At 42.1% G+C, this 27,533-nt stretch overlaps 2 protein-coding genes across 2 annotated transcripts in view; both read right to left on the reverse strand.

Moving 5' to 3' along the window:
* The window catches only part of dgkaa (diacylglycerol kinase, alpha a), a 30,667-nt gene extending 18,292 nt beyond the window's left edge, over positions 1–12,375 (reverse strand). The window contains exons 1-2 of the mRNA XM_012875536.3: positions 12,170–12,375; positions 10–114 (exon numbers count right to left, since the gene is read on the reverse strand). Coding sequence (XP_012730990.2) covers positions 10–85 — 76 coding nt within the window. The 5' untranslated portion in view covers positions 86–114; positions 12,170–12,375. The remainder of the gene's footprint in view (positions 1–9; positions 115–12,169) is intronic.
* A 3,267-nt stretch (positions 12,376–15,642) lies between these two features.
* Positions 15,643–26,980, reverse strand: rnf41 (ring finger protein 41). The gene is made up of 6 exons (XM_012875537.3): positions 26,849–26,980; positions 24,154–24,263; positions 21,652–21,923; positions 21,411–21,546; positions 17,317–17,420; positions 15,643–17,211 (listed from the first exon to the last, which is right to left on the reverse strand). The coding sequence occupies exons 2-6, from the start codon at positions 24,241–24,243 to the stop codon at positions 16,857–16,859; spliced, it is 957 nt and encodes a 318-aa protein (XP_012730991.1). The 5' UTR covers positions 24,244–24,263; positions 26,849–26,980; the 3' UTR covers positions 15,643–16,856.
* Positions 26,981–27,533: the final 553 nt, after the last annotated feature.

The following is a 27,533-nucleotide window of genomic DNA, read 5'->3' on the forward strand; positions in this document are numbered from 1 at the left end:
TCTACTCACATTCAATATACTGCTGAAGCTGGATGAAGTCGACAGGGTTCAGCTCCTTCACCTCTGGGTTTGTGGGGGTGGACATGATGCCTGCTTTCTGCACTAACCGCCTGCCTGTGTACACACACACACAGGCGAGAGAAACGGTGAGACGTAGACGGGGAGAAAAAGAGAAGGTGGGTGAACAGCAGACGGCGTCTTTGTGAAACATAAAAGCATGGCTGCAAGCGAGAGATAGCATCTTCCTCGTCTCGCGGTGTAGAAATCCACAACGGTAGCCCCGACAGAAGAAGAATCTTACCTCCAACCTTCAGCGAGAAGAAACAGAAGTTTGCACACGCAGAAATACACGTTATAATAAGTTATTATTGCAGTAAAATCAACACAAAGTACTGAATTAAAATCAAACTGGACGGTTTTCAAAGGTTTTCTGATTCAACCCCCCTCTACTCTGACACCCCTAAATAAAGTCCAGGGCAACTAAATGTCTCACAAAGTCGTCCTATAAGTAGAAAAGTGTCCAGCTACGTGCCGTTTGATCTCATTATAAACCCAGCCGTCCTCTGAGAACCTTAGCGACCAAACCCGGCATCACGAAGGCCAGGGACCGCAGCGAGAAACCCGTGGAGAAGCTTATCGCTGGGTTCGGTTAGAAAACAATACACCAAGCTCTGAACCTCTCACCGGGCTCCGCTCAATCCGTCATCCACGAATGGAGAGAGAGCCTGTCGCGATTTTTCAAGCCCCCAAAGTCCTGACCGAGCGTCTAAAACTAACAGGGTGGGCAGGGAGAGGATTAATCAGAGGAGCAGGCACGAAGCCCGTGTTCATTCTGAAGGAGCTGCGGAGAGCCACAGCTCGGGTGCAAGAATCTGCTGACAGGGACGACTAGTTAGCAATTCCATCCACAAATCTGGCCTTTGTGAAAAACTGACAAGGGGAAAGAAAAAAGAAAAAAAAAAGAGAAAAAGCTTTTGCCGAAAGAAAGCCATTAGAGGTCCCATTTGCTGCTTGTCACAAGAGGTGTGGGGGACACGGCGTTAGTGAGGGAAAAAGGTTCTCTGGTCAGAGGACAGCAAAATAAAGCTTTTAGGTCTACATGCAAATCGCTAAGTGTGGCGGAGAATTAACGCTGCACATCACCCTGAACGAGCCCTCGCCACGGCAAAATGTGGAGGTGGGAGCATCTTCGTTCTTCAGCAGGGACGGGGGAACCTGGTCAGAGTCGATGGCCCTTCCTTTCCTGGAGGGGGAAACCTGTTAGAAGCTGCAGAAACCTGAGACCACGATGACTTTTCTCCCTCACCAGGAGGGCAGTGGCCTCATAGGTTCAGAGCGAAAGCAGAGCGATTAAATCAGCTCGTAGTCGCGTGTTAGAACGGCCCAGTCAAAGTCCAGACTCTGCGGCAAGCCTTGGGAAGGTGCGTTCACAGATGCTCTCTCCATCCAATCTGACTGAGCTTGGGCGATTTTGCAAAGAAGATTGCCCAAAAGCTTCGGCTGATAAGAGACATTCACTAATACATCTGCAGCTGCAACTGAAGTAAAAGCTGGTTTCACAGAGGGTTGACTCAGAGAGGCTGAATGCATAAGCCAGACTATAATATTCAAATGTCCTGGTTTAGAAAAAAAATAAAAACACATTTGTCTTTCCACTTCATGATTTAGCAGTAATTTGACTTGGTCCAGCACACCAAATACCCTGAAGGTTAACTTTCCTCATATGTCGGAGCCTCCCAACAAACTCAGAAAGACACGCGCTGTGCCGCCTACGAAACGTCTCCGTCAGACCCACCCAAACGTGCAGCTAGCCAGTCAAAACCGGGTCAGGCAGAAACTGTTTCAGACGAACAGCACCCATGATACATCGGCTCTGGGGACTCTCTGCACCCAAAAATCTGCTTCACACACTCTCTGTCTCTCTCTGGCCTATATCAGCGTCCAAAAAAAAAAAAAAAAAAGAGTCAAACATCGGATGCAGTCGGTTTAGTAAATGTCAAGCAGCGGTGTGGTCTGCAAGAATTAGCAGCTTAACAACGACATATTAGTCGCAAGGCTACCACAGCCAATCTGGGCTGCAGAGGGACCTCCCCTCGTATTTTGGAAAGGAAGACACTTAAATGTCACACGAAGCTGAGAGTGAGCAACACCTTTGAAAATGACACAGCGGAGGAGCTCATGAGTGCTGCATGAACTGACCTGGAGGGCAGCTTTCAAGCACGAGGTGAGCATCGTTACGAAAGCTTCCTCCGCTACTGGGTGTGCCTTTAAACCCTTAATGGAAGGAAAGTCTGTTATGGCCGAGGAGAGGCAGGAAAATATACACCTCATTAATGATTAAGGGGAAATGAATTAATGGACAGGTAACAACATCCTGTTTCATGTTGTTGTCATAGAGGAGAGACAAAAACAAACACTAATCATTCCAGAACTGATGAGGTACATAATGGAGTTAAGATACAATTGTGTTACCGAAGGAATGTGATCTTTTCCATCACTTCTGGCATAATGTGCTCCATAAGAGATAACATGTGCTCTTAGGAAATGAACGAGCTAATGTTCGTTTAAAATATGCACGAGGAGGAAATGGAATCATTTCAGATAAATAAAGAAAACATCTAGTTAATGTGCTCTCACATGTGCTCATCAGCTAAAACAGATTTGTTTTTGTTTTTTTACTTTTCTGCTCTGTACTCCTTGCAACTATTAGGCTTCCTTTTCTCTAACTGCAGATGAGTATGTTGCTGTGAAGCTGGTTTACAGTAAGCTGTTTAGTTTAATTGTGCGATGATAAAAAGAAAAGCTGCATGAGAACCTGCCCGTATTACACTAAAACAAAAAAAAGTATTAAAGGACGACGTTTTAAATGAATCGAAACTTCAGCTGCACCAGAAATGGGAAATAAAAGAGCAGCAAAACCGAAAACAGCTTCTTTAAACATACTAGGCAACGAAGTTTACATTATACCAGATAATACTGATAATACTAATCAATGTCTGCAGAGTGAAAGCCATCAGAAGCTTGGGAGAGTAAAAAAAAAACTCAAAAGCTTGTCTACTGTGAAGACTTTAAAGCCATAAACAGCCTTCTGTTTACCTAAAGGCTAACGTTCAGTATCGGCTCAAATAAATTTACAGAAAAACAACGAGACTTTCACTGTAGATAACGTGACAAAAACCCTTTATACTAAATGAAAGTACAGATGAAAACAAGCTTCTGTATAGATCTATTACCTCTCCCTATACCGACACAGTCAACCTCAGGGACAGAGAATAAAAGCAAAGTGCGTGATGTTTCTCAGTGCAGGCTGATGAAAAGAGGATCACTCTGAAGCTTTCGTTCACACTTTTGTCCCCAGGTTTTATCACACATTCAGCTGCAGCTGGGGCTCGAATCAGCGACGGGTGCCTGCACCGAGCAGACAATCGGACGACTCAAAGCACAAAGAATGCACTGAGAAAAAGCAACAAAACAACGCCCGGGTATACCGTGCCCTCCCTGCATGTGATTGGGATCCATTTACTCTCGCTGGACTCTGAAAGGTTCACGCCGTCCTCGCTTAATTCCCTCCAAAGGTCAGCGGCGACGTTGCCTAGCAGTCGTGTTTGTGCGGCCCGGTGAGGCGGGCCGGGCCCTGCGTGGACAGCAGAGGGGACACCTGAAGGAATCGTTAATAAAAAATCTAACCGGCTCTGATCCGCCGCTTATTCCCGCAAAATGTGCTCCGGGCTCATAAATGGACTAAAAATAGGCCTCTGATTGTGTATCTCTTATTTTAGAAACGTCTGAATGATCCTCGTTTCCTGTTTTTGACGTGAGCAACACTGTATCGACTGAAACCACTGAACGAAAAAAGAAACTTTCTTTCTTTTTTTTTTGCTCAATGTTTAACAATAAATCAGACTAAACTCCCGTTTTTAGGTGCGTTAGGCTAATCTAAATTATTTCTATTTGCTTAACGCCAGATTAAGAGAAAGTCTAACCTCAGATTCTCACACCTAAGGCAGGTTTGGAGAGACCAGTTCATGTTTTTGGACCGTGGGAGGAAGCTGGAGAACCTGAAGAGAACCCACACATGCGCAGGGAGAACATGCAAACACCGTGCAGGCTGGGATTCAAACCCAAAACCTTCTTGCTGCAGGGCAACGGTGCCATCAACTGTGCCCACCTTTTAAACTGTATTGGTCAAATGTTTTGGGGATTTTTTCATGAATTTGGGCTTATTGCTCCTCTCACTTGGTGTAACCAAGTCTGGTTTAAAGGCCGCCTCACTCTCTCTCTCACACACACACATCTTTGTTTAATATGCATAGTGAGGACCGTGCCTTGTCCTCCATTCATCTTCAAGCCTTTCTACGGCCTAACCCTAACCTTTGGGGGTTTATACCTAACCTAAACCTAACTAACACCTTAGTCCTAAACCTAACCCCTAGCCCAGAAAAAGAAAGTGAGGACCTTTTTTTTTGTCCTCACTTTACATCAAAGTCCTCACTGTACTAGTAAAAAAACTGTTCTCGCTTAGCTGCAAAAACAACAACAACAAACACACACGCGCCTTTTCAGGGACACCCATTTACCCCCAAGCCTTAACTTAACTGGCTGACATTTTGAGGTTTGCTTCAGCATGTATGTTCTGTCCTCACGATGCACTTATTTGACAGAGTGCACCAGTCCCTCCTGCAGCAGAGAAAAGCAAAAAAAAAAAAAAAAAAAAACCACAACAAGATGCTGCCACCCCCATACTACTCAGCTGGGAGGATGTCCTCGGGTTTGCAAGCTTCCCTCTTCCTCCTCTAACTGCAGCAATGGTCAAGTTTATGATTTTGCGACCTCGTTTTCACCAGACCACACAACTTTGCTCCGGTTTTTTTGTCCCTCGGTGAGTTTCTAAGCTCTAATCTTTATTTTTTCTGTTGCTTCTGGAGTGATGCCGTTTTTGCGCTCTTGAGTGATATTTCAGCCCAAACCTTTTTTCACAAAGTTGTTGGTTTTTGCTCCAGGGCTGAAACGTACACGTTTGGCATCAAAACGCATTAATACCCGGTGTTTCCACTGGCACAAAGCCGTTTAAAGAAATTAAAGCAACACCTTCAGGCATCTGCAAATTATTCCTCCAAGCGGAACCGAACTTATGAAGGTCCACACTTCTCTGTATGATATCTTGCCAATTCTTCCCCCCCCCACACTCCCATTTTCCATGATGTCACCCAGAGAAGTTGCGTGTTTGAGGTGTTGCCTTTAAAAACACCTACAGGTGTGCATTTAAATAACTCCAACGTTGAAAATGACCCAAAAAAATCATCGTTCTGACTTTCCTCATTTGTTTAAAGGCGAAGTAATTTAAGCTTATGTAAACTTTTGATTCTAGAGAAAAAAAAGGGAACATATATAGATCATTTTTGGTCATCCTAAGTGACCTGAAACTGCGAAAAGTGAGTCCGATCTAACAGATAGTGAGGAAAAAGAAGGTTATGTGTCGATTTATACAGCGTCTGTAAATATCTGGTTTCACCTGTATTTTGTCTCCTTACCAACCGAGCATCATCATCATCATTTTTTGTCTACTTTAACGCGATCCTGATCCTATCTGAGTAATCTGATTCCTGGCTTCCTGATTAGATAATGATTTGCATGCTTGATGCTGGGGGGGAATCAGGACCAGTCGGAACATGGAGAACAGGAAGAAGCGTCCCTTGTGCTACTTAGTGGAGAAATGAACGGCATAATATATTCAGAGCTGGCTGTCTGCGGGCAAACAAACACGGGAGAGGCATCTAAAACGACAACAGCATCAACTAAACGACGGAGCTCAACATTTCAGGAGGTTTCAGGAAGACCATTGTGTTTAAAAAAAGACTAAATACGGACCGTTTGGTCGACTCTGGTCCCAGTGTGGGACTCAAGAGTTAGATGGCAGATGCTTTATGAGGAATCTGTTTATGCTCCTTTATAGAAACATTTATGTGGAAAAAGTTTCTCGCGTGCAGACGTCAAAGATCTGGGTGCTGGCAACGAGCGGAGCCACTTAACTGTCGGGCAGTTTGTTTCTCGCCGCTGACAGACGAGCCGAAATGTGATTTTGTTTAAACAAATTGTTGTTGCACGTAATCGGCCCCGGAATACACGAGCAAGGGCGCACACTGTGACGGGTCGGTTTCCTTAAATAGGAGTAACGTGTAAATGCAACAGCGGTAAGAAAAGCAACAGCTCAAGAAAGCGATTCATCTCTGTGAGAATCCTGACCTGCATCTAGCGCCGCTTAGCTGGAAAACCCCGAGGCACGATCCCTCGGAAAAGTTACGCAACCCAATAATTAATCTTCATTTCTGTTCGTTAAATCATCAACAACAACAACAAGAGCGTGAAAAGAAAAAGCAGTTTCTTTCACTCGGGGATGACCTTTTTTCCACTGGGGGTGGGGTGGGGGGTGGGGGGGGGGGGTGTTTGTGCAAGCTCTCAGAACACCCACGGCTTGTGTCAAGGAAATCTGCTGTTTTGCAACTCTTGCAGAGTGTAAGTCACCGACTTTGTCATCCTGTGGTTGGAAAAGACTGTTTTGGGTTTTCTGAAAAAAGAAAAAGAAAAAAAAAAAAAAAAAAAAAAAAAGAGAAGGCAGTCTACAAATAGTGTTGGGCTTTTTGTCCTGAAACTGCCACACTTCTCTTCAGCGAAGTGTGCGCAGATTGCATCAGATTAATAGAGGGGAAGGACCGACGTGCACGGTTGCTATGGAAAGTGTTTCCCTCCATCAGCTGCTCTCTGTCAAAGCACCGCCACGGGTGACTAACAGGTAGGAGGATCCACGGGCTGGAGGGGAGGGGAGGAGGGGAGGAGGGGGACCCGTGGTCAGCTTTGAGTCTTCCCTCTCCAACTACTGATCCTCCCATGCCAGAACCCTTCAAAAATAGCGGCCCTGCTCTAAACGGCCTTCAACGTGCAGATGAGATGGTGAGTCACTGCGCCGACATGGGAATACTCCGTTACTATAAATGGTCTGTCAGCTCAGGGGGTCGCTTTGCAGGTTAAACTACAATCTACTAACCCTGAAGAGGAAAAACATACACTTCTGTACCTCTACTCCTTCAAGCTCTGGGGAACATCTTCAGCTGCTTTATTTACAGCAGTACTGCCAAATGTAAGGTCGGCCCTATTTGTATAGTTGATTCAATTGGCTTAATTGCCTTAAACAATTGAACGCCCAAATGAGCGTTTTTTTTAATTTGCAAAAAGGAGTACAATTCATTTAGAAATAAACATGGGTCAATTACCAATATTAAGTAATGCAGAGGTTTTATCAGCCAAATTAATCTTGGTTGGTCCATTCCACATCCACAATAATGGTGATGAAAGAGCTTCACAAATAGCAATATGTAACCAAAGATATACAGAGGTATAAAAGGAAACAGGTTAAAAACCAGATAAAACCAGAAGTTTTGAAGTTTGAACCACTGTAAAACAATCCCACCGACGTTTTACTGATAAAGTAACCTTGAACACGGAGTAGTGTCACCACAGTTTTAAGTGTTAAAAGCCTGTCTGGATGGAAAAAAAATCTTGAGCGTTGATTTAAAAAAGTGCGGGTTCAACGATTGTCGAGATGTGGCCACAAAACAAAAACCTCAGTCACCCCAACATTTCTACCTCTACCAAGCTTTAAAAACAAATAAAAGCTTAAAATCTTCTCTGTATTAAAGAGGCGGTTTCAAAACTAACAATTTCCCACTATACCATTCCTATAGTTAAAGGGGACATATGATGAAAATCCACTTTTTTAGCCCTTAAATACATTTTGCTGTGCACTTAAAGTCTCTAGGAGTGCAGAAAATGTGAATTTAGTCTCTCCTGGTGCTGTGCAGATATCTTTATTTTCTGTTTGGGTCATATTTTTCAAGCTGTTCAGTTTTCTCTATTATGTTTTTTGAAGAATAACGGTATTTGGTGCAGGACTGCTAAACAATGTCATGGACCACCAGCTAACAAATTTCGCAAATCCGCTATTGATATATTTTTATATATTTTTTTGTGATTTTGTAGTCCAAGCTGAAGGAACCTGGAGCTACAAGTAGATAAATGAAAATGTTCGGTTGCTGGCGGTTTTACCCCCTAATTCATTACAACGTCCCCTCAGCAAACTACAAAAATGGCCAAACGGGTTGGAGTGTAACGCTGTGCAACCTGGAGGGGGGGCGTGGTATAAAGCGCCTCATTTGCATTTAAAGAGACAGCACCAGAATCTGTTACTCTCAGGCCCCGTCTAGACGAACCTGAGTTTGGGTGTATACGACAAGCCTCTTTGTCGGTTGGGTTGTCCCGTCACAACGGAGCCTCCGCCAAACCAACTACATCTGATACCAACTCCCAGAGTGGATAGGTTTGAAGACGCCGTCTGTGGCGCCTCCGTCGTGAGTCGTGACACCCATATACGCATAACCGGCTAGATACTGGCGCGACCCTACATAGGCCGCGCTTCCCCTTTAACACGCATGCACCGCCTTCCCAAAAACAACAATAACTGCGATCCCCATCTGAAAAGTCTCCCATGAACTCGCTTTCAACCTTCTGTTTTTTTTGCTTTCCCGGTCTTGTATTTAAGTGTCACTCGAAGAAGATGTTCCACCTCGTCGTCGGTCCAAATAAAAGCAACTTTTCTTACTCCAGCAGTGATTGCAACAAATATCTATTCTTCTTCCTACAGTGCGTCACCGCAGTACTGCGCCACCCACTGGCGTGGCATACGTATTACAACACCTATTTACGACTTGTTGGGCTTCAGGCGGTTTCATCATTACACTCAAACATTTCTGTAAGGATATCTTAATTCGGCTTTGTTCGGCTTTGCGTGGATGTGGCCACAACTGAATGATTTTAATATGACAAGGAGGGCTTTAAAAAGCACGATATGTCCCCTTTAAAACTGCTTTTTAATGAGGCGCTAGAAATTACAAGAGTCATGGGAGTTTTTTTTCCATCTTATTGGAGCACATGGCAACCCAAACTCATCCCTCCCCCACATGTTGCTGCTCACTGATGGCCACATGGCTCAAAAAAGTTTAGCCATTTGGAAATATTTCCTGTTGCAAAAGAAAAGACAGATAGGTGGTCATTATGTGGACACTACAAAAATGCAACTTCTCAATTTTATTAAGCTAATGCTGTTATAAAACTATGGTTGACATACTACAGGCAGTAGATAACTCCTCTAATTACCCAGCTAGTACCAGCTTGTTATACTTGTGCTATCGTATAAAGGGCAGACTGCCAAAATTTAGATTATTCTGCACAAAAACCACCGTAGCTGGCCAAAACCATGAAATCGTGAAATCCTGGCATTTTTGCTCAAGGGTTTCGTACCATGAGAGTCTCATAACAGTTGTTTTGTAATAATAAAAATAGTTACATTAAAATATTTCAATACCGTGTGTTCAAAGCTGAGTATAATCTACTGAACAAGGCATCCCCTTGTGTGTTGCTGCATGGTGTTATCTGAGGAATTCAATGTTATGCAAACTACCAGCTCAGCCTAGGAGAAACACCAGATAAAGTGGAACATCGCAGAAATAGATTCTAAAAGAAACCAAAAACAGACAAAAAAAACGACGTTCGCAGCCGTATGAATCACAGATTTCTTGGAAAATGTAGGCGAGGCTTTGCTCGCTCCCCAGCTTCAAAGTGAGGACTGCCCATCACTCCGATTTCAGACTTGAATGTGACTTATATAATAGCTTTTTTTTTTTTTTTGGTGGAGGCAGCCTTGCAGAACGGCAAGCTGCTCTCAGATATAGAGAAAATTAAAAAAAGAAAAGAAAAAAAAAACCTGCCCAGACTTGAGAGGTAAAATGCTGTCATACAACTATACAGCTTCTTTTTTTTTCTTTCTTTCTTTTTATTTATTTAAATTTTTTTTTTTGGAAGGGTGTAGGGGGGTGGGGCTTAACCAGTTCGCTTACAAATCCACTAGCTGAAAGTGAAACATTAAATGTATTTTTTACTCTATCTATCTATCTATCTATCTATCTATCTATCTATCTATCTATCTATCTATCTATCTATCTATCTATCTATCTATCTATCTATCTATCTATCTATCTATCTATCTATCTATCTATATGGTTTTTGGGGGGAGTTTGAGTACATTTTCTTCAGTCACAAAACAGAAATTTCCACAACAAATACATAAAAACAATGAAAAAAGGTGACCTAAAAAAGGGGGCAGAAGCAAAAGCTTCTATGCCCAACTCTAAAACTTGCAGTACTTAACAAGATATAAGTAAGAAATGTACTTATTACATTATTACATACCAGGCATTGGAAAAAGGCTTCTAAACGTAGACACCAAACTGTTTCATAATAGACTGGTTCCTATCTCCAGCGTTCACTGGGCCAGAGGTCGGGTACACCCTGGACGGGTCGCCAGTCCGTCACAGGGCACCACAGAGGCACACAGGACAAACAACCCTGCACAATCACACCCATTTATAGAGACCAATTAACCTAATGGTCATGCTTTTGGACTGTGCAAGGAAGCTGGAGTACCCGGAGAGTATCCATGCATGCACAGGGAGAACAAGCAAGCTCCATGCAGAAACACCCCAGGTTGAGATTTGAACCCAGGACCTTCTTGCTGCACGACAACAGTGCTACCAACTGGTTCGGGTCGATGACTTTACAATTTTAACATACTTGAGTATTGTTCTTATTAATTAAAGTCTAACCATATCAAAACACCTTACCCGACATGAGCCTATGAGTTTAACATAAAGTGCAATGTCTTCAAAATATGCATAAATTTAAAAAAGAAGAAGTAAAACATTGTGTTCCCTCTCCCAAAAAAATTTAAATAAATATAAACATGGCCCAGCGGCTGCTGCCCTGTAACCCCGTTATAAAGTCTGGCCCGTCTTGTGGATGCCACGTTTGGTATTAATTAACTCCAGCAGCATGGTGATATAATAAAGGAAGTGATGGATAAAGACGAGACAGATCTGTTATTTTTAGAGAAGTGAAATAATTAGACTTAGCAACCACTGATGTCATTTCTCAGATCACAGTGCGGGTCACCTTGCATCTCGAAATGTTTCAACAGGAACAGATCACAGAATTACAAAGGTTCCAAGCCTCAAATGTAGTAATAACAAATAAACAGGAAGGCTGAGGTGTCCACAGACGTAAATATCAACACGCATAATGCGCTGTAATAAAGAAAATCAATTACTCCCTGTCTTTATTATTGCCTGCTGACAACATGACAACAAAAACTTAATTGATGTCGGTAATAAGAAAAAAAAAATTACAACAAAAAAAAACGGATTAAATGTCTTTCCTTCCCAGGTAATGCAAGAAGTGAAAGTTACACTCACTATTACAGTCAAAAGGGAGCTCTGAGTAACAATGACCTCACAGAATAAGTGGCACCGACCAACGCCTAATTCCCGCCATAAAGGATTTATTATTATCATTATCATAATTATTTGCCATCCCAGTGCTGACAAATATAGTGCGCCCCCTCCCTGGGGACATTTAATGTTTGTTTTGCTTGGGCTTTCCAGCGCCAGTACAGCACATTATTCCTGCAACACTCACACACACAAACATGGGGGGGTGAGGGAGGATAGGGGGGGTCCTATCACATGGGGGGGAAACATAAACCTGTTTGCTCACCGGGCCCATGGCAGTGACGGGCATATATTGGGTCGTAAATCATCCGGACAGTTCACACAGAGCAACATCTACAGTTTGAGTCCGGGGGAAATCCGACATGTCAGCGCGCACACGAGCAGAGGACGCGTCCGGAGTGGACGCGAAGAGGAGCCTGCAAAAGGGAACTGAAATAATAATGGCTGTTGTTTGGCTTTTTTTTTGTGCTCATTTAACGAGGCACGGCAGCGCAGTGCGTTCATTTGCAGCACCCACATGACTATGTGCAGACCGATAACGCACAGCACCCCCCTTCCCTCCCTCCGTCCCTGCCGCCCTTTATTTCGACTAAAATAATCCTTCTGTGTGTTAGAGAGAGAGAGAGAGAGAAACAGAGAGGCTTGGTGTTCATCTGGCTCTAAAAAAATAAAATAAAAATCAACGCGCAGCCAAACTTCAATCAGCAGGAGTCCGGACGCGTACAGTCGGCGGCGGGTCGCTTTATTATTATTCTTATTTTTGGGTTTGTTTTTACCTTCCTGTCGACGCTCCGTCGCGGCGCAGCCCGGGCAAAAATCCTTTTCTTTCTTTCTTTCTTTTTTTTTTTTTTTTTTGGCTTTTAATTGCTTTCCTCTCCAGCCGAGGAGGAGCAGGCGGAGAGCGGCCAACTTCAAGCCGAGGCGGTGGAGTCGGTGGGAGTGAAAGCGGTGAACTAGTGCAGGGCAGAGAGTGAGTGAGAACATCCCTCCATAAGCGCCGCCTCGGCTGCTCCCTGCGTGCACACACCCCTCCTCACCAAACCAACACACTCACACAGGCGCAGAGGAGCCGTCAAGTGATTCTCGTCAAAACGATTCTTGCCATTAGGATCACTTAAAAGGAAATCAATGCGGGATACACTTAATGCTTTTAGTAAACAAATGGCCGCGGAAAGCGCAGTGCGCGCTGCTCCAAGGGAGCTGCCTGGGCTGGGAGGAGGCTGAGCCTTGGCCTTGGACTCTCCAGCAGCGCAAAGTCCACCAAGGCTTGGCTGCAGGAGCCCTGTTGAAAATCTCAGGTGGCATTTGTAGCAAAAATAATAATATAAATAATAATAATAATAATAATAGTCTTATTAAACTATAATGCAAAGAGCCCCTCCTTCCATGATAATCAGGCACAGATTCTCCAGAACTATCTGCTGTCAGTTTGGCTATGAATGTCTGCAGCAGGTCCCAACAGGAACAGGGGACTCCTCTCTCTTCTGCTTGTCACGAAGGGGTTGGTTACTTTTCAGACCGCAGTCATCTCTGAAAGTCATGTTTTTGGAAACAATTTGGAGAAACCACTTGTGATACAGTACTTAGTTGTGTGGCGCTGTTTAAATTGTTCCTCGGTTGATTCGTTGCCGTCAGCTGCCCCTTTATGTGTTTCTTGCTGGAAAAACCCTCGTTTGCAGTTGGGGGGTGAATTATTTTAGCTGAGGTGCAACTGTATTTATGGCATTTTTGCACATGCCGTTAAGGTCGTGGGTTCAAATCCATGCAAGCTCTCTATGTGGAGTTTGCATGTGGTCCCTGAATGAAGGGGTTCTCCCATATACTGTTAGGTCTCTCCAAACCACTCTTAGGTTGTCTGTGACTGGACTGATAACCTGCCCAGCGTGGACCCTGCATCTTGCCCAATGGCTGCTAGAGATAGCCACCAAGTCTTCTACGACCCTGCACAAATAAGCGGGTATAGACAATTGCTCCAATTGATGGATGAACAGTTGTTTGGCTCAAGGAAGAGATGTAGTCCATTCTGCTTCCTTGCCACCCCCAGGAGCTCAAGAGGGAGCAGAACCCCACCAGGCAGGGTTTGACAAAGGATTTAGATGATGGTGGATATCTACGCTGCCGTCATTGAGTCCATCCTCACATCAGCTGTCACAGTCTGCTTCGCTGCAGCCAGGGACAAGGCCAAGCTTGGCTGCAACCTCCCACCTCCCCAGGAACTGTAGGCCTAGAATCCAAACACCTGCAGCTTTGCTTAAAAGCTGACCCCTCTCACCCTGGAGACATTACTCCCCTCCAGTGCATCAGTACCAGCACAGTTTCTTTCACTGTGCAGTCAGTCTGCTGAGCTGTGACCCCCCACTACCACATAACCTGTTTGTCTACGTATGTAAACCATCTATTTACTAGTGGTGTCAAAAGTACACACATTTGTTACTTAAGTAGAAGTATAGTGCAGTTTAAAAACACTCTGGTAAAAGTTGAAGTATCAACTTGACCTCTTTACTCAAGTAAAAGTGAAAAAGTATGTGCTCCAAAAACTACTTAAAGTATAAAAGTATAAAGTAACCTTTAAAAAAATGCCACTATATGAATTGAAAGCTTAATTTAAACACTGATTAGTTCTACATGTGGCCTAAGACACAACATAATCATTAACCCATTAGCCAAAGACAAAGTCACTCAAGGAGCATGTTCTCTCTCAAACTTTATTGGAATTTAATTTCAAACAGATTAAGCCTGCAGAACTGCCAGAACATAAATGTGTGAGTTCCATCAAATACCTAAGGTAAACTGTACCCTTTGGTGCAAAAACATTCTATGTAGTTTGTGTGTGGAGAGAGGGAGGGAGGGATGGGGGGGAGAGGGAGAGAGGGAGAGAGAGAGAGAGAGAGAGAGAGAAAAGAAAGAAAGAGAAAGAGAGAAAGAAAGAGAGAATAGCTATAGAATAGCTAACCAATGAGTGTTTGCGTTATATAACTCATCCAATTACATTAGTTCTCACTAGGTGTGGATGGCGCCAATGATCTGCATTGGATGGCGCACATTTCGTGAAATAAATATTTATAAATTTTAAACTGAAGCCAAGAGTAACGAGTAACGTTTGTTTTAAAAATGTAAGGAATAGAAAGTACAGATACTTGTGTGAAAATGTAATGAGTAGAAGTCAGAAGTAGGAAGAAAAATAAGTAATGGAGTAAAGTATAGATACCTAAAAAGTATACTTAAGTACAGTAACGAAGTATTTGTACTTCGTTACTTGACACCTCTGCTATTTACTTTATCTGCTTATGCACTTTGTGCATACAAAATGACAAAGATATCTATCTATCTATCTATCTATCTATCTATCTATCTTATGCATGCAGGGTTGTGCGGTGGCTGATGCCCATCCTTATGGCTCATTGGGCAAAGGGGTGGAGTATACCCTGGACAGGTGGGCAGTCAATCACAGGAAACACTCACAGCTACGGGCAACTTGGAGAGAACAGTCGCGTTATTGGCCTGTGGCAGGAAGCCGGAGTACCTGGTGAGTACCCACACATGCAAACAGGAAGACTGCAGGCCTGACCCAGGGTTCAAACCCAGGACCTTCATGGTCCTGGTCCACTGCGACCTTCTCTCTCTCTCTCTCTATATATATATATATATATATATATATATATATATATATATATATATATATATATATATATAAATGGATAAATTAAAGAATCCTGTGAAATTTATGTTTTATGCATTCCGTGCACCTTCGAGTTCTGCACTTTGAGTTAGTGCAACGACAATAAAGAGACGTTCGCTCGTTCGTTTGCGGTGCCCGGTTTCTGACTCTGAAACGAATGACGTCGGTGGAGAATAACTGAGCCACGGTATCTGGTGAAGCAGATGATTTCATGCCAGCCAGCACGACAATGAGGGATTAGGCTCCACAATGAGGACGAGGATGACAGGCAGGGGAATCATGTGGGCGTCCGGGATAGACGGCGAGGAGGAGGAGGAGGAAGAGTTGGGTCAGACCTCTCTGTCTGAGTCCAGTGGTTCGACTCTCTTTAGTTTCATAAGCCAAAGCGGCGCCACTTAACTTCCCCACCGCCCTCACCTCCTTAACGCCCTCACAGTCTACTGACTCAAAGCTGTTTTTTTTATCTGATGCCCTCCCAAGGAACTGCGGTCCTCCGAGGACATGCCGTGGTGAAAGCTGGCATTACACCAAGAGTTCATTTTAAAAGCGTCTAGATCACAAGGAAAACCATGAGGTTCAAAGTTTTATTACTTGCCTGTACAACACACCTTACATTACAGACCAAATAAAAAAACATTAACAAGGAAGAAAGAAAAGGGCAGTCTGCCAGTAAGAGCTTTCATATCATCTGAAGTTTTGCTCCTCTTACCACAGCAGCAAGTGACTCAAGGTAAAGAGTTTTTTTTTTTTTCTCTTTGCAAAAGCATCAAGTGTGACTTCACAAATATTCATACAATCTCCAAACTTGTGTTTCGCCGCGCTGCGTCGCTGAAAGGTGTCCGGCGGCCGTAAAAAAACTCAACTTCTACAATTCAGTCAGAAAATAAATCGCCTAAAGCATCAAGTGAAGTATTTAAATTCTTAAAAAAAAAAAAAAAAAAAAATATCATAGATAGCACTGAGTGACGTTTCAGACGTTAAACTGCAAATCAAACACCTCAACTGGATCCGACGTACAAGAACAACAGAGGCAACGAAGATAACAAGCATTTTTTTTTTTTTAAAGTCCACCAACAAACTTCAAATTCACCAAAAGGCAGTTTCCCATACAATAAATGGTAAATCTTCAATCATATGTTTGCAAAAAAAAACAAAACAAAAAAAACAACAAAAAACAAGGCAACACAATAAATAAAACAAATGGCACAGAAGGTCTGAACAATCTAAAGCGGAAAAGCACGACGTCTTGTGAAATGTTCACAGGAAACTAAACGATAAAGCAAGCGCACAGAAATCTCCGGAGGCGACTTCCCTCCAGACGGTAACACGGGCTCAAACTGAACCGAGATCAACAAAAAAAATCACAATCTAATTACAGTGGTGAGTATTACAGTTAGAATTCAATATAGTTATTTGTATTTACAAGCATTTGTACAAGCGAGGGCATTAAATGGGGGGGGGGGGTGTAAGCTTATTACTATGTTAGTAGCAGAACAATCAGATCACGTAATGCACTAAATATAAACCTTGTAAACATATTTCACCTTAGATATCAGATTATGTTTCTATTTGCCAGGTTCATAAAAGTCTTTGTCCTTACTTTAAGGCATAAGTTTCAAGCTTAGGAGTGAGCCTAAGATTTTGTTTTAAATAAGCCAGATTTTTGCAGCTTTCGCTTTGAAGAGGATTTGAAAAAAAACAAAAAAACAAACCCTCTTCCACTCCACAGAGTGAAGGCCAAACATCCCCACTTGTCTCTGGACAGACTGACGGCCGCGGCGGGGTTATAAGATCTCCTCCACGCCGTGAGCAAAGATCATAACCAGGCCGGGCTCCAGGATCATATCCTCCCCCATATGCTGATTCTCGCAGGCCATCACCACCACCGCCTGCTTGCCAGGAATGCGCTTGGCAACGTAGTTCTCGTAGTAGCGCCTGTTCATCTGCCGCGTCTCCAGAGTGGCGAGTCCCTGCGGCCAGTTCCGCTCGTGGGCGTTCTCGATGAGGTCGTTGACGATCGACAGGGGGCAGCCGCTGTCGATGAGCGAGCGCTTGATGACGGCCTGCAGCACGGCGTCCGGCGTGGAGATCATGCCGCCCCAGCGGGTCACCCGGGCCGGCTGCATGGAGTTCACCCACCTGAGGAGACACATGGGGGGGGGGAAAGCGTGAGAAACAAAATAGGAAACCGCTTTGGGTTTTTAGGGGGATCGACTGGGGGGTAACAATAGAAACGTGGCTTACTCCAGGATCTCGTTGTACTCTATGCTCTCCTCCAGGTTTTGCAGGTTAGGGTTTGCGCTGCGGATCGCTCTCATGTACGCCTTTAGCAGCTGAATGTCTCGTTTCTGGACATAAAAAAAAAAAAAAAAATCAATCAATCAATCAATCAATCAATCAATCAATCAATCACTTTATTTATTTTGGTAAATTGTCCACATTAAACACAAGTAACAGCAAAAGAAAAAAAGAAAAAAAAAAAAAAAACAATAGACAAACTCACAGTTTACCAAAAAAGGGATAGGCCGAAGCAAAGCTTATTCTTGCCTACCCTATTTTTTTAACCTTACAACCTACCAGGATTTCTTCAAATTCAAATTCAAGTACATATATAGATCTACATAACAGCGTAAGATTTTATCATTTTACATTTTAAAACTCTTTTAAAGTTCACCAAGAAAGGACATAACTTAAATTCATCATTCAATTCATTCCACAGTTTCACACCAATAACTGAAACACATCTAGACTTTATCTGACTTTTCTCTTTTGCACATTCAAATATAAACAAACCTCGCAAATTATATTTATTTTCTCTTAACTTAAATAATTTCTGAATACCAGAAGGAAGACTTTTATTCAATGCTTTATACATTATTTCCAAAATTTTTGTATAAACAATATCTTTAAATTTTAATATTTTACTTTGAATAAAGAGTTTATCAGTTGGTAACATTCAAGACTATGAACATGACAGACATCACCTAAAAAAACTCCTGTAACGAGATTTAATTTCTGACACGTTCTTGTTACATTTTTGTCCCCAATCAACAATCCTTAATTCATGATTACCATATTTTTTAGACTATAAGTCACACTTTTTTTTCATAGTTTGGCTGATCCTGAAACTTCTAGTCAGGTGCGACTTATATATCAAATATATAACATGTTTTTAAACCAACATGAACCAAGGAGTAAATATTACCATGTATAGCCGCAAAAGGGCGCTCTACGCTTGTGAAAACTATATTCTGCTCCTGTACCACTTACAAATTAATTCAAACTAATTAAATAAGGATATATAAATCGATCGACAGACGTATATCGACGACAGGAAAAAAAAGGTTCAATAAGAAGTTCAATATATTAACAGTTTTCCTTCCTTTTGCATTATAGCCTATCATGTAGATTAATATTACGTTCACTACATCCTCCCAACCAATCACAGACAGAGCCAGGAACGCTCCATCACCAAGCTCCGCCCCCTTCAAAGAGTTCAGAGAGCACGTGTTTATTTTTCTGGTTGAATAAAGGGTTGAGTTTGAATTCAATTTGTGAGTTCTTTATTTAAAAATAGGTCACTAAGCAACAGCATAAAATGGTTAAAATATTTGTTTTTAATTTGTTGATAATTATTGATATCGATCAATATTATTTCTATTTTATTGATATACTTTTTTTTCCTATATCGTCCAGCAATAATTGAAACATTAACTTATAGACAACAGAGACTGAACACGTTTGTATGTCGTTTCGCTCGAAGAGACAGAACCTCGTCGTTGGGCCGCCCGTGAAGCTAAAGACGGCTAGCATTAGTGTGTGTTGTCTGGGCGGTCTGATGCACGTTCAAGAGCTTTACTGACCTTTCTATGGCCGTATCCCAATACTCACACTACACCCTACGCCCCACTGTGAAGTGTGCACCTGGCGGAAGTGCACTTAAGAGTTTGAGTGTGTTGGTTACAAGTGTGCAATATTGGACAATGGGACACTACGAGTTATGTCATCAACTTGAGCCTCTGCGTCAGAACTGCAGCACCAAAAATGAAGGTCACTGGTTTTGAATTGCTTTATTTGTCCCCCAGGGAGGAAATTGCATTTCAGTGCAGCCCATAAAGTAGACAGGTGACTGAGGCCGCTGCCACAGGGCACTAATTGCCCCCCCCCCCTTTGTTTTGCGTAGTCTTTAGAGCTAAAAACTTATTGAAATTGTAACAACCGATTGTTTTGAGGGGAATAATGTGCAGGAAGTGAAATTTGAGAGTATTAGGCATAGCAGGTATTGTCATAGATTAAAAATGAATGGAAAATAATATTGTTAAAAAACATATATACGCAAAATAAATCTAAAATAACAAAAAAAGTATGTTGTGTGCCTTTAATTAATGATAGCATCTTGATATGACACTATTTTCTAATGATACAGAAAATCTGTAAATAATAATATTTTTTTTTCATAGCTATTTGTTTATTATATTTTTTATAACTTCATTAACTGCTGCTACTGGTTGCTTACTTTTTTGGAAACAGCTACTTTCAGATAAAACAAACTCATAAAATAGACACGCTTCTTTCAGACATTTGAAAGGGCAATTACATCAAACTAATTTAATAAAGCAGATGGAATAAAACTAAACCGCCTGCTATTTTAGGGGACACTTTTTACCCTGTAAGGTGGTCAACAGGTCTCCCTAACAGATCTAGCATTTGATCCATTTGTCCCGGAGAATTTACCAGCCAGGATCTGCTCTGGTCATTGTTCTCATTTTGCCTCCTCTCCATGTTCCCAAACAATTCCTCTTCTGCACTCTGAGCACTGTTTCTATATATATATATATATATATATATATATATATATATATATATATATATATATATATATATATATATATATATAAATCTTTCCACATATTGTCACAATACAACAAGAAATTGGATTTAATGACAGACCGTCATAAAGTAGTCTATAGCCCCATTTCCACTACCCTTGTTAAACCGATCCGTGCCGAGCTCGGTCCGAGCTTGGATCAGTTAACCGAGCCGAGCTTGGTTCTGATGACCGTTTTACACATCACGCTATCTCGGTTCTTTGGTTTCCTCGCCTCCTAGTGACGATCTGCGGTACTGCTGCTCTCTTGGATTGAAGGACGAAATCAAGCAAATAAAAATGGCGGCGCCCGTAACATTCAGGAAGTTATGTTTGGTTATATTTCGTTGTTAGCAGAGTCAGGCGAAGACGGCAACTTTTGGTGAATTTACTTGATAGAGTCGGCTTTTGGGAAATGGATAAGACAAACGAACGTCTAATAAGTATTTACAGACGCAGGAAACAACGACAGATGTTGAGGTTTATCACAGTCGAACCCACACATGGAACTGGTCTGCAATTAGCGCGGTCCGGTTGTGTCTGGCTCAGTTCAGTTCAGTTTGCGTTCCATTTGCACTCGATAGTTATCTCGGTTACCAAGCTCGGACTGGTCTCGGCACGGTTAAAAACGGTTGGTGTAAACAGGGTATATAATTGGAAAAAGAAAGGAAACTGATGTTGTCTTATGTTGTCTTAATATACTTAAAATTATGAAAATCATTGCATGCATGTGTAATCTGAGGCCTCTGCTCTGATTCCACTGAATTAACTGACCTCTGAAGTCACCTAACCAGTAAATGGTCCACCTGTGTGTCATTTAATCTCAACCAGAACCGTGCCTCTGCCTAAACCGACAGGACAACCAGGCAACTCTGGATGAACAAAGCAAAGGTCCAAAGCTCAGGAAGAAGAATCTGTTGACAGCCTGACTATTAGCCATCCGCTCTAAAAAAGCTTTATGGACCAGAGGCTGAAAGAAAGCCACAAGGTGCTTGGGCCCAGACATGATTCACGTGGTGTACATGCCAAAGACACCATCTCCACCCTTCAAACGTGGCGGTGGTGGCGTCATGCTGTGGTAACGACCCGTATCAGCAAGAACATGGAATCTGTTCTGGGTTAATAAATGAATGTTCATCCTGGATAGAAACCTGGTACAGGCTGCAGCAGAATAGAGACTGGGACAGAGCATTTCCCAAACAACCCATCTATTTCCTTCTTCTAAGCAAGTATGCACTTCTTTGTGTTGGTTTTTCACCCAATATACCAATAAAATGCATTGAGTTTTTTTATTATAGGGGATAAAAAAGCTGAAAAGCCTGAAAAGTCCAACGTGGTACATTTGCTTTCGCAAGAAGCTGCAACTTTCAAATTATTGACCGATTCCAACAGTTTTTTTAACGTATTTTATCAGTACTAGAGTAAATGTCATCTGGTCTTTGTGGTAATGTGCCAGCAAAAAGGCTCTCACTTGTTCCCCCAGCTGGTGTTTGTGTTCTGCCACCGTTTTCTCCAGCTCTGAAATCTTGGTCTGCTGCTGCTGGACGACGCTGCGCAGGTGTTTGATGCAGTTGTGGTTGGGCAGCTCATCCTTGGGCATTTCCAGCCTGCAGGAAACAGAACTAAAATATCAATAGACCATAGACTTTATGATTTCCAAATGATCCGACAGACGTTCTCAACTAACAAAACTCCAAAAGGAGGAGACTTACCCACAGCCCTCCTCGCAGTTGACCGGCCTTTTCGGGTTGTGCTCGCAGTCCTTGAGGTGTGACTGCAGCTGGTCCAGCCTCAGCGTGGCTGTGCAGCCAAAGCTGGCGTTGTCACAGTTGATCTGAAGCTTGGACAGCATGTTGCGCATGATGCGGGGCACGGGCCGTAGGTGGGCTAGCGTCACTACGGTGCGGTCGACGGGACAAATCTGCTGCTGGGCAAACCACTGGGTTATGCAGGCATTGCAGAAGGCATGTTCACAGTGTGGAGCCTGCAACGACAAGAGTTCAAGCTTTTAACTCACATTTAGATTGCTAATATTTTTCAGAATGCTAAAAAAAAAAAATTCTTTAGATTGCTTTCTTTAAATCCAGAAGTTTGCAGACATTTCCTCAGTGTTTTTGCCTTTGAAGCGGTATGACTTGTAATACTGCTTACTGATGCAACTGGGAGACGTTTGTAGGCCGCATTACACCCACACCTTTTCACCTTAGCCATCTCCAAAACATTCACTTGATTATCCGTTAACTTAACCTTCACTCTGTAAATTATCTAGTCACCCGCTTGTGGTCTTCATCCATTTGGAAGACCAACCTGTACCCGAGCTTCAACTTCCTGGTTGAGCTTCTGAGCTGAGACGCTGCCTCGTTAGGTTCTTTCCCCATGAGGCCATCTGTTTTCTAAAACAAACATTCACACATCATGATGCTGCCACTCCCATACTTCACTGAGGGGGCTTTGTTCTCAGGCTTCGACCTTTTTCTGGCCAAATGTAACTATGGTCCTTGTAGCTAAACTCTTTTTCTTCATGCCACAGGACATGTCTCCAAACATTAAAGACTTGATTGCTTTAGGTTCCCTGTGTTCCCTGCTTTTGATTCCCTGTGACGGATTGGTGACCTGTACCCCGCCTCCCACATAATGACCGCTGGAGATGGGTACTAGCTCCTGCAGAAATAAGCGGGAATTAGAAAATGGATGGATTGATGGAGGGTTTTTCTCCTGTTTTCTGGCCAGCCAGGGGGCCTTTTGTCAGAGAAGATTTGTTTTTTTATTTTCTTTGTAGTTTGGAAATACTTAAATTTACCACTTCCTTTCTGTTGTTTGTTAAATTATGTGTGAAACCTTGAAATCGGGAAAATAAATCCGTTTTAGGCTGAGCCGGGTTTAGTTCAGAAGTTTTAAGTTGCTGGTAGCTCGGTTTATTTCATACATTTTGTATCACAGCCTTTGCCTCCAGGACTTCCATTCTTAGGGATGTAACATAAATGGGGGCTCGTCCGGGATATTTCTCTATCGAACATGACAGTTTAATTTGGGAAGTTTTGTCGTGAATCCTACCATATAATAGGTTACCACTTGTAGGTAGGATGATCAGTGTGTTTGGAATTAAAACTTACCTTTACAAAATGATTTATGACTTTTATTACATTGCCTGAATCCACACGACATAAAACAAACTGTAGCAAAAAGACAGTTATCACAGGCACACAAAGTGAAAAAGGTGAATGAGTGACTGAAGCAGTGTGTGAATCAAATTAAGGGAATTATTTTAGTGCAAGAGTTTCAGGGACAAAAAAAAAAAGACTATTTTAAGAACTATAATTATGTGACGAGGCAGCAGCAGCTGTGGTGTGCCTGTGAGACAGCGCTGAGGGAGTCACAATAAAGTGAATCCAGTATGACTTGTGCTTTTGGTAAAGTCGCCATTTAAACGATAAAAGTTGCTAAAAGTCATTGTTGCTAGTCGCTTTTTAAAAGAAAATTGCTGGGGGTGTCTGAAAAGTCGGCAAATATAGCAACAAAGACGCTAAATGGGCAACACTAGACTGTCCTCTCTAGTTTTCCTTCCCTCCTGAGACCAGCGCAACACAGCAGCCACTAGCAGCTTCGCAGCCATACAGGAAAGAGCAGGCCATGTTGGTTTTTCACAATAAAGTACATTTTAACGTTTCATGATGTTTAAATCCATTTCAAACAAGGATTATGGCTAGTAGGAGTGGACAAATATAGGCTATACATAATATAGGGTAAATATATCTCATGCTTTACATTGTTTTACCATATATTTTATATAAAAAAAAAAAAAACTTCATTGTGAAGGTGTGGCAGCTTTTATTTTGCCGTGACGGTGCTCCACGATTAATTAAATGTAGCAGAAACCCTAAAGTGTTTTAGTTGGAATGGTTGATGCTCTCCAACCAGCTGCTTAAACTTGCTTATAACTGCTTGAACACATGAAGGTGGCGCCTGTACGCATCTGGAAATTGTACGTAAAGATGAACCTTACAAGTGGAGGTCCACAACTTTTTTCCTGATATCTTGCCTGACTTCTTTTGATTTTCCCATGTCGTCACAAGTTAGCAGCAAATTTGAGCTGCTGCCAAGCAGTTAAAGGCTTAAAGCAATGACCTCATCATCTGGGCATTCCCAAGTTGTGTAGTCATCTTAATGTCAGTGTACAGCCTTATAAATGGCTAATCTTTGAAATAAATACGTACCTGCACCGGTTCCTCTAGTACTCCACTACATATGGGACAAAGGAGGTCTTCATCCACCTCACCCTGGAACCTCGTAACGTCGTACCCCATGGTACACAACCCACAACCTCCTGAACAAACAAGAAGCAAACAAACATTAAAATTGAAAACAAAACCCTTCAAAAAAAAAAAGATTTTGGGCACACCAGAAAATCAGTATATTTTGTTTTATTTATTTTAAATCGGTGGACTCACATTCCTCTGTGTCTCCAACCAATTAAATTTTTTTTAAACTGCCTGAGTTTAAAATGAAGTTTATTTTACTTTAACTGCAGATTTTAGATTTCACCCCATTTCCACTGTGGTTCTCACACTTAGTTGGGCCAAATGACAGAGTTTGACAGGTGTTTAGAGCAGCTGGACAATACACTGTGCTTAAGTAGGGTCAGGATTTCAGAAGCGCGCCGTGGCATTTACCCGTCCTATGGTCAAAATTTCATATCAATTGATTCATTTTACCCAGACTAAACTGAATTTAAAACTAGTTCTTGTTAGGCATGAACTGACACAACGCTGCTGGTACCTACCTCAAACACAAAAGGCCTCAAATGTTTCCATTTACCTCTTTTGCTGATGCCTCACGTTTTGCAAAAGCAACCCATCGCCAGAAAATGACAAATACAGTGCCTAAAAATAAAGGGTTTTCTCTCTTTAGTTTTGGCTGTGCACACGTTTCAGATCATAAAAGTAATTTCTAATTTCAGACAGCAATAACCTGGCTAAATACAAAAAAAAAAAAAACAGGAAAGTGACTTTAAAGGTTTGTAGTTAGATTTTTAAATGAGGAATTCCTTCATTAAAGGCAACTATCAAACAAGCCCTATTCTAATCCATGTCTAATAAATCTAATAAATTGATTTCTCCACAGCTGGTAGCAACTAAAGTTGTTGGCAACAAGTCTTACAAGGTTGTGGAGGAACCTGGGCCCACTGTTCACTGTATGGTTGTTTTAATTTAGCCACATCAAAAGGGTTTTGCTAAATCAAAGGCATTCCCCAGCATCTTTGTCAGGTCCCAGTCCAGACTTTGATTAGGCCACTCAAAAACTTCCCGTTATTTTTTTTTTAGCACAATTCAAAAGTGGACTTGCTAGTATGCTTCATATCATCAGTTCTGCCTCATTACCCAAGTGTGCTTGAGCTTATATTCACAACCTAATGGCCAGACTTTCTCCCATGAGGATTTTCTCAGCGGGGACAACCCAGCGGTTAGATCATTCCCATGTTGATTGCACGGCAGATGTAATGTCACCTGCACTTTTCCAAAGGTCTCGGGAATCTATACATTATATGTTAGCAAATGTTTTACTTCTGCTCAGCAGCGTATTTTGCTTGCATTGAAACTTTCCCACAGAGGCTATTTTTCCCCCAAGTATCTCAAGTAGCATTGAATCGGGAACAGAGGGCTGTGGTGCTTTCATTTTGGGTTCTTTAACGCAAGCTTGGAGTAATTTTAGTAGGCCGGTCTCCCCTGGGAAGTTTTATAATTCGTGTTTTCTCCATTTTTGCATAAAGGTTCTCAATGGTTCACTGGAGAACCAATGACTTAGAAACAGCTTTGCAGCCTTTCCCAGGGTAACAGATTTAAATAACTTTGATCTTCATACGCCCTATAATTAATTAACATTGGAGCATGATCTGTTGCTTTTTAAGACCTACTTCATGTTGTCCGACAGGTTCTACCTAACAGATTTCATGATTCTGCAGGTTTGGCAATGATCGAGCTAAGGTGTGTCTAGTGAGACTTAATCGATGATTTGTGGATGAACACTGAAAAATCAAGATTAAGCAAAGTGGCATTTACAATTTCAACATCTGGGTGTGTTGGTTTGGACAGCTTTCTTCCTTTTAAGAAATAAAATCCTAAATCAAAAACGTATTATTATCTATTTACTCTGACTATCATTGTCTGAAAACGGAAGCATGAAGCAAAACGAGAGAAATAAACCTCTCAGAAGGGTTGTGCTTTTGCAAGTTCAAACCCCTGAAAGTACTGTCAATATAAGTAGTATTTTAATCTGTAACACGAAACAAAATATTTTAAACGCAAATTATTGAATAGCAGGAGCGTCAATTATGCACAATCGCCCCCAAAACCCTTGCAATGGCAACGTTGTCATGTTCCCACGCCACCCTTGAACCGATGCTACGTGGTCGTCCAAAGCTATCCTCCATCTATGCATCGCCTCAAGGACAACCCAACATCTTGTTCTGTACTGTTCTGGTTCACTGCTGCCTGACCCAGTTTAGGGGAAAAAGCAGCACATTCTGGCCAGGATGCCATTCTTACACATTTTTCCACCTTCTTTCTCAGCATGCCCTGCACAAGTTAGCTAAGCGCCAAAGGCTGGTTGGGTCTACGGGATTTGTTATTTCCCCCAACATTAAATTGTATAGTACAGGGGTTTATATTACTGGGAAACTGGCGTCTTGGTGAAAGAAAAAAATACCAAAACGCTTCAGGTGAGGCAGCCGAAAGCCCGGCTGTCACGGTTTGGGTCTAAACGTCTGCTAACTAGCGAGCCTTGTTAGCAAATACGATATTAGCTTTCGAGCTAAGCAACCTGGGCTCAGTTTGGAAAATTTAAACAGAAAAAAAACAGCTGTTTAGAGTCAAATGTGCGGAAGGTAATCCGAGTAATGACTGATATACTTACTCCGACATTAAGTAAATCTAATTCTTTTCAGGATTTTTAAGTGTTTCGGACGTCGTGCCGTCACTAGCTCCCTGTTAGCCACGTCCTGCTACATCATACAGTTTGGAGTTTACGCAGACGGAAGGAGACGTCATGACGTACTTCAGGTACCACGTTTCCGTTAAAACCCTTAATAATAATGATAGATAGATAGATAGATAGATAGATAGATAGATAGATAGATAGATAGATAGATAGATAGATAGATAGATAGATAGATAGATAGATAGATAGATAGATAGATAGATAGAATTCACCCTCTTTGGCTTTTTTTTACCTATTTTGTTAAAGTCCAACCTGCAATTTTTAGAATTTAAATTTTTTTTTTTAATATTTGTTATTTTCTTTTACCTTTTTATGTGATGGATCTGCACAGAACCGAAGTTGGTTAAGTAGAATCAAGAATCTTTTATTGTCACAATGTTTTACCATGGTGAAATTACCTTTGAGGCAGACAACTAACATGACACCCATACACATCAGACTTAATATTGACATCCCCCCCCCCCCAACACACACACACACACACGCATTAGAGGAGAGGAGAAGGAGAAAATATACACAAATTAAGGGCATTGATCAGAGAGGCATCAATGAGACCAATGGTAACCCCGAGGGAGCTGCAGAGCTGTTCAAAGGATCACAA

This window comes from Fundulus heteroclitus, chromosome 1 (assembly GCF_011125445.2).
Source record: "Fundulus heteroclitus isolate FHET01 chromosome 1, MU-UCD_Fhet_4.1, whole genome shotgun sequence".
NCBI lineage: Eukaryota > Metazoa > Chordata > Actinopteri > Cyprinodontiformes > Fundulidae > Fundulus > Fundulus heteroclitus.